Source organism: Suricata suricatta, chromosome 10, assembly GCF_006229205.1.
Source record: "Suricata suricatta isolate VVHF042 chromosome 10, meerkat_22Aug2017_6uvM2_HiC, whole genome shotgun sequence".
In the NCBI taxonomy this organism is placed as follows: Eukaryota; Metazoa; Chordata; class Mammalia; order Carnivora; family Herpestidae; genus Suricata; species Suricata suricatta.
This window is the reverse complement of record NC_043709.1, coordinates 58723879-58738603: the sequence shown is the minus strand read 5'-3', so window position 1 is coordinate 58738603 and position 14725 is coordinate 58723879. Positions and strand designations below refer to the sequence as shown.

General features: G+C 57.6%; 1 protein-coding gene and 1 long non-coding RNA gene across 4 annotated transcripts in view; one reads left to right on the top strand and one right to left on the bottom strand.

The window, feature by feature from the left end:
- Nucleotides 1–867: 867 nt before the first annotated feature.
- LOC115303742 (nuclear pore membrane glycoprotein 210) overlaps nt 868–14725 on the bottom strand; it is an 80833-nt gene continuing 66975 nt past the window's right edge. For 2 of the 3 annotated variants that reach the window (XM_029953634.1, XM_029953635.1), the window contains 9 exons: nt 12821–13041; nt 11469–11605; nt 9134–9251; nt 7997–8143; nt 6750–7000; nt 5376–5592; nt 3586–3681; nt 3420–3503; nt 868–2299 (listed from right to left, as the gene is read on the bottom strand). In XM_029953634.1, the coding sequence (XP_029809494.1) occupies nt 2199–2299; nt 3420–3503; nt 3586–3681; nt 5376–5592; nt 6750–7000; nt 7997–8143; nt 9134–9251; nt 11469–11605; nt 12821–13041 (1372 nt within the window). In that variant the 3' untranslated portion in view covers nt 868–2198. Of the gene's footprint in view, nt 2300–3419; nt 3504–3585; nt 3682–5375; nt 5593–6749; nt 7001–7027; nt 7739–7996; nt 8144–9133; nt 9252–11468; nt 11606–12820; nt 13042–14725 lie in introns of those variants that run through there. The other variant, XM_029953636.1, reaches the window with a different exon arrangement.
- LOC115303743 lies at nt 12648–14716 on the top strand. Its single transcript, XR_003914221.1, has 3 exons — nt 12648–12730; nt 12828–12999; nt 14488–14716. It is a non-coding gene; the product is annotated as an uncharacterized LOC115303743 (long non-coding RNA).

Below are 14725 nucleotides of genomic sequence, written 5' to 3'. Positions count from 1 at the left end.
TGTCCTTTGTTCCCAGCAAGGGAGGCCATCCTGGGTGGGGCCGGGTTCCAAGGACGACAGCTGAGTCCTTCTGGTGCCCCCTTCCCCCACCGGTCAGCTCAGCCAGGGCTGGGACAACGTGGTGCCGGGGGCACAGCCTCGCGGCAGTCCAGTTCCTAAGCTGCACGCGTTCTGTCCCCAGAACAGTCACATGTTGGCTTCCGGCAGCCAAAAACACCTGGGAAATCTAGTGTGTGCTCTTGCCACTGGCCACTCAGCCCTGAGCAGGAAGAAAGCGGATGTCATGGGGGGACAGCAGGCCTCCGCTAGAGGTGCCTTTGGCAGCCTGCCACCTTGGGTGGCCACCGGTCTGTCTAGGCATCTGATCCACTATCACAACTGCCTCAGGCCCTCGGGGTGAGCCTGTGTCAGAGCTCCGTGAAGGCAGGCAGCAGGCCGTGGAGCGCAGGCAGACGACCACCTGAGGGGAGCAGGTGGGGGTGAGGGGCTGGGGGGCGGGAGCGTCTGCTGGGGAGCAGGGGGCAGAGTCCTGGCTGCAGAGTCAGTGAGAGGACCAGTAACACGACGGAGGTCAGCCTGTGTGGAGAGTGGGGGTAACAGCCAGGGTGACACGGGGAAGGGATAGCTGCAGACAGGCAGGAGGAGGTGGAGGTGGGGGTTCACAGTGATCCCTGGTGACATGTGGGCAGGCCAGGGCACCCTCAGGCACCTGTGGGGGCCCCAGGTGGCCAGCAGGGGCGGGAAGTGTGGCACAGAGGGGCAGCACAACAGGCCTGCTCCCCAAGTCCCTGGAACCTTTAGGAAGCCCCGTCACCAGAGCCTGGGTCCCAACCACGCGGGACACACACAATTCAGGCAGCGATCATGCCCCTTTTAAGAAATTAGATAGAGCTTTATTAAATAAACGAAGTAGAAACGCGCCTATTTACATCCAAGTCGTCAGTGTGAGCTCAAGTGATAAGCAAGGCACAATTCTTCCTGTCTCCAGCTTTTAGAAACATAGATGGTGTGGCCCGGCCCAAAGGGCCTGCAGTGGACTTATGCTTTCTGGCCCAGAGTCCACGTGGATGACTTCCCACGCACCGTGACCCTGCGGGCCAGGCTTGGGGCTAAGCCTCCAGTTCTTCCTGAGAGTGGCCCAGGGCGGACAGGCCGCATGCTGGAGGCCTCGGATGCTGGATGGGGGTCTGGGGAGAAGGCAGGCCCCTTCCTGGAGGCCAGGCCCACCCTCCTCGCAGGCCAGGGCAGGCTCGATGGCCGGCGGGGGGGTTGCCAAGGGGAGCCTGGTGCCCACCCAAGGTGGCTCAGAGGCTCCGAGCTGCTGAACACGACCGCAGTTCACAGGGAGGGACGGGTAACACTGGGTCTTTGTGCTTGGACGGAACACAGTGGCTCCTCAACAAACAAACAGAAGAAAAGGTCCTGGTCTCTGGCTCAAGGAGGTTTTCCTAACTAGATCCCGACATCGCTGTGCTGGCACAGAAGCCAGGACAGGGAGGAGGAGCCGGGCCCCGAAGGACACCCCAAGGTGGCCACGGCTGAGTCTAGGAGAGACACACAGAGGCCAGTGTCTATATTCACAGTGGCCCCCAGGGGGATGAAGAGCAGCCCAGTAGGTGGCTCAGAGGGCGCAGAGGGTGGCTCAGGGGGCGCAGCGAGTGGCTCAGGGAGCGCAGCATCTCCTGGCGAGGAGGAGCAAGCGTGGGGTTGGGCTCTGTCAGTGTACACCTGACGCTTTCCTGCGGTCCGGGTGGTGTGTGCTCGCTCCCCACACATCCCTGCAGGAGCCAGACTTGGGAAACAGTACAGTTTCCAAGGAGGGGAACAACCCCACAGAAATGAAGACACAGTTAAAAAGTCCTTTCCCTGAGGCCACTTCCATAACGTCCCCTCTGGACCACTGGGGGATGGAGCTGCCGCCTGCTCAACCTCTGGAGGCGGGATGGCCCGAGAGGGCTTGGGGACCGAAGAGCGGACGTGCATGGGGCCCAGACAGTTGGGCACAAAGGAATGCGCCAGGGTCTTAGCCTTTGTAAGACTATGGAGTAAGAGCAAAGCAAAAACCAAGAGCCAACAGGAGGCCCTGCATGGAAGAGTGAGCCAGTGGGCACGGCTGCAATGACCAGTCTACGGCAGCAGAGTGGGGAGTGGTGCCGGGCCCACTGTGCTGCGTGGGGTGTCAGGGCCTGGGCCGCGGACTAGTGGGAGGGGTACGCAGGGCTCCACAGCCTGGAGGGAGGGCTGGCTCTGCGGATGGGAGGCAGTGCGTTGAAAGGCGTTGGAGATGAGGCAGCAAAATCTAGGGCGGAAAGAGATGAAGTGAGCCCCACAGCAGGCGGGAGAGCTTGGCTGTCCCCAGCCCTGGGCCTGCGGTGGGAAGTCACTCAGGGAAGGGGTGACAGCTGGATGTGTGGAGAGGCTTGGTGCACGGGCCCTGACCTCCTGCAGCTGTGGGGTGAGAACAAGCAGTGGGTCTTAAAAGCACACGGACACGTCCGTGGGTCTGTGGGGCGTGCATGAATGGAGCCTGTCCATCTGGGCAGGAGGAGCCCCTTGGGCAGAGAAAGCCACACAAACAGTCTCCAGGGTAAGTAGAAGGGTCTGGAGTGTTCAGGAGGTGATGCAAGCACTCTGCTGTGGCTCCTACACACAGAGGGAGGGGTGTGCTGAAAGCTGGGGTTAGAAAAGGTGAGTGCCTGTTGTAAGGATGGTTGAATAACTTATGTGGGTGGCTATGATTCCAGGGGTCTGGGGTGCAAGTGGAGTCTGTTTACCCAGGAAAATGTATCTATATACAAAACTGTACCCTCTTCCAAAAATTTCAGACTCTGAAGCCTGGCCATATTCCTCCTGGGTCAGTAGGCACTTCAAGGATTCCTTATATACAAGAGAGAGCCCTCAAATGGAAAAGACATAAAGGCTGCATGTGCAGCTGTGAAGGTTGGACACTGCACAAGGTTCAAGGGCTGCCACTCACAGAAGTGTCCCCTAGAGCTGTGTAGGATCATCAGGGCCTCAGGGTCACCAGAGACAAGTGGACATTAAGAGGAAAGACCCCTCTGATTCTCATCTGTCTGGAAGCTCTATCATCAGGACTGTCCCAAATCCTCACCTCTGAGTCAGTCAGTTCACCCCAGCTTAGAGCCCTTGGTAGCAGCCCCAGCAGCTAAGACCCAGCCCTAACATGCACCCTGCACAGACAGCTCCCACTACCAGCCCTCCACCCTCCACGGCTCTGCCTGGCAAAAGCTCTCCTTGCCAAGGACCAGTTCCCAGATCTGCCTTCTGGGCCTTGCACCCCAGCTGCCACTTTTGCCTAGAGCCAGAGCTTCTGAGAGCTGGGGTTCGGGGCCCTGCTCCCCACACCCCTCGCTCATAGTCCCAGCGCCTCCTGGCCATATCGCAGGCTGGCTACTCACAGTGGGGGCTGTGGCGAGGGCTGGCTCCTGGGGAGAGGGCTGGGGGTGCGGTGAGCTCCCGGGGCGTGCAGACCGTGTGGTAGGCTGCAGGACAACGTGGCTGGTTAGAGTTGGGGTCGGGGGTGGGGCACCACCCAGGGGACCCCATAGGTGCAGCCCACCTCACCTATGATCATGACGGCAGTCCCTGCCAGCAGGGCAAAGAGGGTGAAGAACATGACCTGGTAGGAATCCAGGAAGTGCTGGAAAAGGCTGGCTCCATCTGCAGTCAACGGAGAGACAAATGACCCACCTGCCGCGTGGAGTCCCCTGTATCTGTGTGCCTGGCCAGGGGGCGAGGTGGCCTGCCTGAGGCCTGGGGCAGTGCTAGTCCTGGGCGGCTGTCACACCAGCGCTCTGTCCTATTCCATCATGGGCCCCTTGAACAGACCCAGGTCCACCCGAGGCCCTGCATGGAGGGGGTTCAGTTTCCAGTCCCATTTCAGGAGAAGTAGCCCTGTCTGGGGGAGTTTGGAGGCCTCGGTGGCCCGGGAGTCTGCCCTGCTGCCCGGAAAGGCCAGGCAGTGTGGCAGATGTCCAGCCATGAGGCTGCGGTCATGAAGAAGGCTCTGGACAGGGGTACTGCTGTTCTCAGAATGGAGGCCCATGCACCCAGGGAGCCCCACCTCAGGTGCCCAAAGCCACCCCTCCTCTGGGGCCCTACCTCGGGGCAGCCCCGACTGGGGCTTCCTCTTCCATCTCCTTCTGCCTCATCCTGAACGCCGCCCTCTCCCCCTCCCCCTAAGTGGGCTGCCTGAGTCAGGACACATCCCCGCTTGGCAGGAAGCAGGGGGTGGCCTCGAGTGCCCCCGACATGGGTCTTAACCCCACAATCTGTTCCTGACTGGACCTGACCAGGCCACTTCCCTGCTCTCAATAAAAAGCCCCAGCTCCTGGCCTGGTGTTCAAGGCTCCTCGTGGCCCGGCCCCTCATCCTGCACATCACCCCAGGGTCCTTCTGACTGCATGGCCCTCCCTCTGGCTGCTTCCAGACCTTGCGGAAGCCAGCAGACACGCGATGACCCCCTCTGTCTGCCCCCCCACTTCTTCAGGCACATGTTTAGGATCATTCCTTTCCTGCTGCATTTGTAATCCCATAATCCTATGCCCTATTCAAGGTGGGAGCCTTCTCAGGCATCTGCCCCACACGCGGGCTGACACACAACAGGTGCTGATACATGACTGTGGGGGAAATGAGTCATCCGTTACTGAGCACCTACTGTATGCACTGGGTAGGCCCTGTTCTAAGTGCTGTCCCCATGTGCACTACTTAGCTTCTAGTCGGGGAAGACAGGCAGAAATTATAATTAATTATATTAATTATCCTACAGGCTGACTGTTGGGAATAGTGCTATGGAAGCAGGAAAAGCATCTGCGTGGGAGTAAGTACGTTCAAAATTTCCTAGTATCTGAGCAGGGACTGTGTGAGGAAGGTTGGTTTGACAGAGGTGGGGGCGCGGCCCAGAGGCTATCTGGGGGAAAGGCGTCTGGGCCACAGAGAACAGTGAATGCCAAGGGCTTAGCAGGGAGCTGCACGTGTTCCCAAAATGGGAAGGCCAGCATGGCTGCAGCACGGTGCTCAAGGGGGAAGACAAGTCATGAATGAGCTGCGGAGGCAGATTCTGTGGGGCCTTTCAAGACACTGGAGACCTGAGCTTTACCTCCTGAAGGAGCGGGGAGCCAAGGGACAGTGTTGAACAGAGGAGGGGGCACAGTCCAGTCACATTTCAACAGGACACCTCTAGCTACCCGAATGGGCCAAATTCACTTTGTGGGACATTCTGCATTTCTGAGTCCTCCAGTTCTTAATGGGACCCTCCCTGCCCCCCTGCCCAGATTTCCACCTATAGCCAAGACCACTCGCTCCAGCCTGCCTCGCCCAGGTCCATCCGAGCTGTGTCCCATCCCATGACTCACGAGGACCGGGCCCTCGGCGATCCATCACAAAGGCCACGGTGACCGGAATGGTGATGGCTTGGTGAGTCACGGGGCTGGAGAAGGTCAGAGTGGTGGACAGAGGCCCCTGGCTGCCGGCCGTGGGATCCAAGATACTGACTGTGTAGGTGATGAAGCTGGGGAGCCCCCAAGACTTTTCCTTCTCAAAGGCTAGCACGGCCGGTGACCCTGATTTCACCTGGGAGAGAGAAAGAGGCTGGAGAACCGCTCCCCGCCCCCAATTCTGCCTGACATGCCGTGCTTCCCTCCAGGCCCCGAAGGCCAGGGGTGGGGACCTGTCCCTGTTCCCCTTCCTAGGTGATGCTGCCTAGGTCCTGCTGGCTGACAGCACAAAACTTGCAAAGTCAGGAAGGAGCACACTGTCCTTTTAAGGAAAGGACAAATCAATATTGAATTCTAATCAGGTGCTCTTTAAACAAAACACTAAACCAACATGAACTATCACCAAATGCCAACCTTCCAAGGGAACAGCCTGATGCTCTGTTAATGGCTGATCAGCAGCAGCTCAAGCCCTGGGCTGGCAGACCCTCTATCACTGGCAATGAATGCATAGCCGTCACGCTCCAAGAATGTCCATCCACATTTGCTGTAGTAAGACCAGGGATGGAGCACATGGAGAAGCCAAAACCCCTTTGCCACATCACCCTGGTCTCCTCCCAGATTGCTGGGCTGCGGGACCTAGGACATCAGTCACCCAGCATTCAGCAGACGGGGAAACTGAGGCCCAGGGCTAGGGACTTCTCCACAGCTGTATGGGAATCAGCGATAGGTTAGGGACTAGAACATTTCTTCCTGTCCCATGTCAGCGTACATTCCTACACTGACACACAAATGTTCACTGAGGACATACTATGGGCTCGGTAAGCTCTGTGCTTAGTACTGCCCTCACTTATCAAACTCCTGGTTGGGGAAGTCTGGCAGAACTCCCAGGAACTAGGGGTACCTGGATGGCTCAGTCAGCTAAGCGCCCGACCTCAGCTCAGGTCATGATCGCACGGTCCTGAGTTTGAGCCCCATATTGGGCTCTGTGCTGATAGCTCAGAGTCTAGAGCCTGCTTCAGGTTCTGTGTTTCCCTCTCTCTCTGCCCCTCCCTCACTCAAGCTTTGTCTCTCTCTTTCAAAAATAAACATACATTAAATAAAAATTCCCAGTAATATAATTATATAAACGCATAGATAGTCATACAGGTGGAAAAAAAAAGTTAAGGGTAATTACATTAAGAAATTTTTTTTTTAATTTTAAAGAGAGGTGGTCCAGGACTTCCACGTGTCACCTCATCTTCCCTGCCTCTGGGTCCTTTCCAAGGCCCTGGCTCATGTGTGGACACCACTCACCTCCAGGTTCTCTAGAATCTCCATGGCACCAAAGACCTTGACCTCAGAGCTGGTGAAGTGGTTGCTCAAAAGGATTTCAGCCTGGTCCGTGTATAGCCCTGGGCTGAAGGGCACCTCGGCACCAACATGCTCCCCAGAGAGGCGGCTGCCCGGGATGGAGGCGGTGACCAGCAGAACTGTCTTCCTCGTGCTGAGGTGCTTCAGCTGCTGGTCCGTCAGCCTGTGCATCGTGACTGAGCAGAGGTACCGGCCTGCGGAGATGAGGACGCTCCAGGTTGTCCCCTCTCCCACCCATACCTGGATGAGGCACTTTCTCCTTGCTTTTCTAACTGCAAAACTCCTACGCATCCTTCAGAGCTCAGGAGGGGCATTGCTTCCTCCAGGGAGGTCCCTCTTCAGCACCCCTGATCCGCCCTGGACACCCTTTCTGTGACCAGCTCTCTCGCTCCCTCCTCAGAACCCTCTGCTCACAGGATCCCAGCTGCATTGATGTCCCCGGCGTCGGGACGTCTGGGCCAGCGGTGCATGTCTGGGCCTGGCCATCCTGGCTCAGGACGGGTGGAGTAAATAAGAGTGCTGTTGCTAACTCCTCTGCTCAATACTGGGCTGCACGTTACGGGAAGGGACTGAAAAATGGCCCCAAAGCCCCTCAACGGTCATCATCATGCTAACACTGGGCAGTGACCGTGGAGACTGCTCAGGAGTCTGTGCTGGGCCCTGCGCTAAGCATACCGCAGAACAAGCGTCCTGAGCCCTCAAAGCACCCCGTGTGGGCACCCCTCTTTGCAGACACACCGCGTCATGTGGCCAGCTCGCTCCAGCCGATGGCCTGGCGTCACGGTCGTGGCAGTTATGCGCGGAGACACCGTCTGGCCCTTGGCTGGTTAGCAAGGGTCCCTCCACCCAGCTCGTGCTTATACCGCTCAGCGCCAAGGCACCGTCCTTCCCGTTTCACAGAGGGAAGCAGCCCCAACACCACTGGCCCTGAGCTGGGAAGAGCAGAAAGGGACTTGCACCCGGGCTCTCCAACCCCAACTGTGTTCTGCCTGCTCCGTTTAAGTGGGTGCTGAGCACGCCTGTCACCCAGCACAGGACGGCCAACCCCTCCTGGTGGCTGGAATGGACGCCAGGCCAGAGCAGGGCATCGATCGCCAGACTGGGCTCCTGACAGATGGCTGCTGGGAGCCCAGCACAGCAAAGGGGCCCCCATGCAGGCCAGTGCTCATGTGCAGACCCTGCAAACTCACCCAGCTCGGCATCAAATCCTGGTTCTGCCGTGAACACGTCACGTGCTGGGAAATCAAAGACATCTTCCTTGAACTGGAGGTGGCAACTGATGAGTGATTCTGGGTGCAGAGTCTCGATGGTCCCCATCTGGGATGGGGAACACTCACCTGCAGATGGGAAGGGGTGAGGGGGCATGGGCCAGGCCTCCTGGCCGCCACACCCTGGCCCCTTGCACCTGCCCACAGGGTCCCGAAACAGGGAAGCAAGAGCAGGCCACATGCAGGCTGGCTGGGCTGGAAACACCCCATGTTCCTTCCACACTGGGCCTCCCAGATGTGACCGTGCTGCAGTCTGTAAAAGCTGAGGACAATTCTACGGAGGAGAAGGGTCATTCTGAATCAGGGGCAATTTCAGATCAGAATTTCCACATTTGGGGTAGAGCCTGCACCCAGCAGCATGGCAGATGGGTCGGGCCCACTAATGCACAGCGTCTGTTCCTGTCAGCAGGGGAAGAATGACAATTTATTTCTGGGCATCAGGAGGGAAACTGTCCCCCAGGAAAACATGGAGTGTCATCTCGGCCACTGTGCAGCATTGGCCCCGTGCCCTGAAGCAGGAAAAGAGAGGTTCCTGTGATGCGGTAAAGTCGCCTCATCAATCAGAACGAGAACAGTGGTATTTTATTCGACCAGGTACATGGTTTAAAAAAAACAAAAACAAAAACAAACAAAAAAAAAACCCCAGCCCATATCGATGTATTTACTTCTGGCTGCTGTCCAGGGCTGTCACGGGCAGAGGACAGGGTCGAATGTTCTATGCAGGGCTTGGAGAAGGTAATTATAAGAACCAAAATCAGCAGTGAGGCCTGCTAAGTCATGACTTTCTGGGATTGCTGGCAGTAGGCAGGGGCTTTCTTTCTTTGGGGTGTGCCGGGGCTGAGGTGGCACTTCCAGCTCAGACACAGGCAATGTCTGGGTGCTGGGCTCTTTTAAAAAGAAAACTCGTATTTCTACAAAGCTGGAAGGAATGGGCCAATGGGGATTAAATGCTGTCACTGCCTTTGGCGTGAGTTAGAGCAGGACCACAAGGAGCCTCCTCCCTGTTTCCTGAGCCTGGCGGGGCCCCTCCCCAGACCAAGTAAGCTCCTCACTTGTTACCTCTCAGGTTAGAGCCTCTGTCTCCCACGGTGACGGTCACTTTGGAGGCCTCCTGGAAGCTGGTCTGGCCTGGGCGGACGGGACGGGCCACAATCCTTTGAGGGACACTGATCACTACCTGGGGAGGGAGCCGAGGTGATTGTACTGAGTGTGGGCTCAGCTAGGGGCATTCCTGTGACCTCACCCTGTTGCCTATGATGTGGGCACTGCCCGCTGCACAGGGGACAAAACTGAGGCCCAACATCTATTTTAGCTGTGGCCAGATGTGGCAGAGCTGGGATGAGACCCCGGGTCGGTCAGACCCCCCAGCCTTGACCCCTGACCGTCTAAACAGGCTGCTTGTCCTAACAGCAGGTCTGAATGCATTCAGTCTGGGGGGAGCTGTGGGCTCTGGCTCCTGTGACAGCTGCAGATCACCCCTCTGTGCATCTGTTTGGTTACTTTGTTGTTCAGCAACGAGAGAAGGAGCTATTTTACTTTACTGTCATTTATTTCAGATAAACCAACCTGCGCAAAATACAATTCACATAGCCTGGGTACCTAAGGCCCCTGCAGACTCAAGTCTTCCTCGATTTGCCCCCTGCTCCAGCCCTTTGCCCATCCCACATTGGTTGCACCCAAACGTCCCCACTGTGTGCCTTTCTTGACGCCCACAGAGTGTGACCCCATCGGCCCGTGCAGGCCCCTTCCAGGTGGAAGGCTGTCCCCCCACCTCTGGGCAGGCACTCAGCACTTCCGGGCTCCCCCAGGTCTGATTTATCAGAACGTGATCTCCTGAAGGGAAGGGATGAGATCTCACTTCTCCCAAAGCTGACGCAGCTCCCAGGCCCACGGCTGATGCAGGAGTGCAGGCTGGCCCCGTCACCCCGGACTCATGTGTGGGCACCCACATCCCGGCCCTGGTGTTCCCACCTTCTCCTGTACCCCTGACTCTTGCTATCTTCTCCCTGCTTCTTCTGCCTCGTCCTCCACACCTGGTGGAGGGGGCCCAAGGCCTCACCCCAATCCCCTCTGGCTCTGGGACCTTCTGCATGTCCCTGTCCACTCTCAGGTTTTTGAGAACCATTTCTGCGCTGTGGACTCCCACCCCATCTCCAGCTTTCTGCCTTGGAGATCTGGAAACACCTGCTGTGCTGTCTTGTCACCAAACTCACCTAGAGGAGCTACAAACGCCTCAAGCCGGCCACGCCTCAATCCACTCATCATCTTTCCCTAGACTCCACCAGCCACCGGTACTGGTTCCAAACACTACCTATGATCACACTCACTCTTTGCTTTACAAACAAAAAGCCATGGTAAATGGCTACTGGGTCTGGCATAAGCTTCTGCCTCTCTACTCCGAATAGTAACAGGTGCAGCAAATATCTACTAAGTATCTGCTAGGTGGTGAGCAGCATTCTAAGTGTGTCACAAACATTATCTCTTTTAATCCTCACAACCCTCTCATCTCTGTTTTCAGAGAGGAAAACCAAGGCACAGAGAGGTGAAATAACTTGCCCAATGCCACACAGCCTCTCAGCGGCCCGGCTGGGATTTGAACCCACGCAGCCTAGCCCCAGAGCTCACAGGTTCACCAGGAACTACCCAGAACCTGATGTGTATCCCGCGATCTGATTGCAATGCCTGCTTCCACTTCCGCCCACTGCCAAGGTGTTTGAGCCCTGCACACCTTTGCCTACGCCAGGCGCTCTCTTCTAGCCCCCTCCCACCCGCCCCTGCCCACTCTCCATGGGTCCTCCTGGGAGGGTATAGCTTTATTCGTCATGAGGTGTCTCTATCCGCAACCGGCCTGCCCACTGCAGAGCCTGGCACTAAATACGCTATTAGGTTAAACCGCTGGATTCGACCACATGCACATCGGCTCTAAAATGAGACACATTTGGGAAGTGGCCAAACACTGCTCACTGATTCCTTCTCAGATGGAGAATGAAGAGGGAACAGTTTTGTTCACCTCCAGAGAGACTCAGAAAGTGACCTGCCAGGGAGGCGTAACTTTGCCGGTGATGCCAAATGGCCACACTGGCCTGCCCCAGCTGAGATTCCTGGAGAAGCGCCCACAGAGGACACTACTGCCCCCTCCTCCGGCTGCATGGGTGCTGGGGGCGGCCCCAGGAGGTCAGCCCCTGTCATGATACCATTTTGAATGTAGAAAGGCAGGGACCTGGGAAGAAAACGGCCCCTGTCTGATTGCAGAGGAAGTGGGGAACAGACCCCAGACTCGGGACTCCAGACCCTGACTGTCAAGCAGAGTGCTGGTGCTTCTCCTGTGTAAAGGGAAGGGAGCCATTCAGGACAGAAAGCTCAAGGCTGCACCACGTGTGCCCCGAAGCCCTACCTCCTTGTAGGTCCTCAGGTGCCCAGCAACCTCGTAGTAAACCGTCACAGATCCTGCCTCTCGGGCCACAGCCACACCCTTCCTGGGGTCGATGTGGAGGATGCTGTCAGCTGAGGAGCTCCAGGTTCCAGACAGGCCTGGGAGAGAAAGCCTGGCTGTCACTCCTCCTTCCCCGCCTGCCACGCCTTCTGGGCTGCCCTGCCCGTGCTCCACCCTCTGCCAGGGGAGCCCCCGATTCAAGCTCAGGGCAGACGCCACGCCACTCACCCCTGCACCCTGGCTCTGAGTCCCCCCCCCCCCCCCCGTGCCCCTGGCTACAGCCACCTGGAGCGCACCTGCTCTCTGTGAGGCTGTGACCCTGCCCAAAGTGAGCCTCTGCTCTACTTTCACTCCAGCACCCACCTGCTTGAATCTCTGGGTCATTCCCTTGTCCCAGGCTGACCCAGGAGCTGGGACCCAGCACCACTCCTGCCCACCCCTGCTGTTCATCACTCCCTTTTTAGCAAATAAAGCAAGTGTCAGCTCAAGAGCTGGCACTAGACAGCATTTCTTAGTTAAAAGCCAATCGTGTTATGTAACACAAACAAAATAACTCAGCAATCACATCCTATTTCTGGCAAATTACGTTTGCTTTTCTTTAGGGGCAGTTTTGAACAACCTTTTAAAATGAATTTAATGAGGTAAAAAAATTAGGAGTCAATTTGAAAAAAAATAAACCCAAGTAACATAAGTGGTGGATGTACAGGCAGCATGCAGCATGGGAACGGCTGAAACCCAGAAACCGCGGAGCGGCCCCATAGCTGTTCTGCGCTTACACTTCCTTCCAGATGGACGCTGTATGTGGTCGCAGGGACCACTTGCCCCGAGATGAATTAAAATGAAACAATCCTCGGTTGCATTAGCCGCATTTCCAGGTTGGATGGTGAGTGGTCCCTACATTAGACAGCATCGACAGGGGAGGCTTCCACAGTGCTAGGAACTTCCAGTGGACAGCGCTAGACTAGCACGTGGGTTGGCGAGCTTTCTCCATAAAGGGCTGGTGTTACGTCTATTGGGTTGTGCAGGCCGGGAGGTCTCTGATGCCACTGCTCGAACCCGGAAGTTGCAGGGTAACAATGGCCCCTGACAACATGTTAATGAGTGGGCGGAGTTCCCAGACACATGTGTTTGCAGAAGGAGGTGGCATGCTGGTTTGGCGCTTGGTTTTCTGCCCCCTGCTCCTGAACGTTACACAAGCCCTGCTTGTCTTACCCCCACAACAGGTCCCCCTCCCATCTCTGGGGCTGCCCCTGCCTCCAAAGCGTGCCTCTCCCCCACAAACCCCAAACCTGGCCAGTATCTCTCTCTCTCACCTTGCAGGCCCACCAGAACTGTGGCCAGACAAAGGACGTCGCCCACCACCACCGCTCCGGACAGCTCCGGGGAGATGGCCTGCAGGACGGGCAACGGAACGAAGTCGGACAGGCCCACGTGCTCCGTGTCCCGCACGCTGAGCAGCGTCAGGCCCACGCTGACGGTGCGGATGACGCAGGTGTTGTTGGCCACGCCCTTCCCGATCTGCACGAACTCCTCTCTAGACACAGGAGGGGGAGGTGGGCGCTCAGTCTCAGGAAAGAGCCTCCAGCTCCGGAGGGAGAAACGTAGTTGAGGCCTCTGCTGGGCCAAGCTTTCTGTGGACAGTGGCCCCAGGCATCCCTCTGGCTCACGTGTACCGAGGAGCTGGTGCAGAGCTGCTCAGGCCGGGCCACTGCAGTAGCATAAACCTGGCCTTATCTCATCCGCTCCCCCCACCCCGGGGGGCCCATGGCCCACAGCACATCCCCCACGTCCCAGCAGGAAAAGCTGAGGCCAGAGGGCAAGGCGAGCTACGAGATGCCTGCTGATCCCTTTCCAAAAGGGAACAGACATTCTCAGGAGGCACAGTCTCTGACCACTTCCTCATCCGTAAAATGGGGATATGTACCCGCGTTCGGGCTTGACGCAAGCACTAAACCAGCTCAGTGGCTATAAAGCCCTGAGCCCAGCACCTGGCACAGGGCAAGTGCTCGGTCAACTGCAGCCAAGGTCGCTCTGGTGGAAAGGCCCAGACAGGCAGGCCTGAGGGCCAGGGCCTCTGGCTTCATCACACTCCTCTGCCACGCCTTCTCTCTCTGAAGCTCTCGCTGGTCTCTAGGAGAGAGGCTCCCAGCACTAACAGGGCCAAAGGGACCCCTGTGGGGGAGCTGAGGGACTGGGAGGAGCCAGCTCTGTTTCCTGTGGGGTGGCCTAGGTCCCAGACTCACAGAGGGCCCACATGACATGCACGGAGCCCCACAGTGTGCCAGAGGCCTTGTCCATGACAGCTGCAGCTGCTGACCCTGAGGACTGCGCCTGTTCCCCACATGACAGGTGTGGAAGCAGAGAACTGAGCTGCCTTGATTGGAAAGGCCCCACAAAGGCCAGAGCTGGGGCTTGAACTGGGTCCAACTCCAAGCCCCAGTTCCTCCACCAGGCTACACCCCCCTACGCCTGGCCCTGGGCGTGTTGGGCAGGCCTATGAGGAGGCCAAGTTGCAACGGTCACCCACACCTGGATATGGCCTTCTACCCCCCAGAGACCCACCAGGCTACACCCCCCTACGCCTGGCCCTGGGCGTGTTGGGCAGGCCTATGAGGAGGCCAAGTTGCAACGGTCACCCACACCTGGATATGGCCTTCTACCCCCCAGAGACCCTGGAAACCCTGCCCAAGCTGTCCTTCCTCTGAGGCCTGCTGCTTCTCCCTCCTCCTCTGAGCTGCTCTGCCTGCCCCTGGGCAGTAGTTCTTAACCTTTAGAATCATCTGGAGGACAGGTTAATGGTGGGGTGCCTGGGTGGCTCAGTGGGTTAAGAGTCCAACTTCAGCTCAGGTCATGATCTCACAGCTCGTGGGTTTGAGCCCCTCGTCGGGCTGTGTGCTGACAGCTTGAAGCCTGCTTCGGATTCTGTGTCTCCCTCTCTCTGCCCCTCCCCCACTCACCCTCGGTCTCTCTCTACAAACAGGCTACAGGGAGGAATCACCGGGATGTCATGTAGAAAGGCCTGTACACCGCAGATGCAGTGAATGTCACCCTCGCTCCTCACTGGCACTGGAGCACTGGAAGGTGTGTGCCTTGCTCTGACCAACTTCTACAAAGTCTGTGATCAGTGACTGGCATCCCCCATCACATGGCCAGCACAATGGCCAGGTTGCTTATATCCCCCCTGCAGCCTGGCTTTCACGAGTATAAGAGTTTACCAC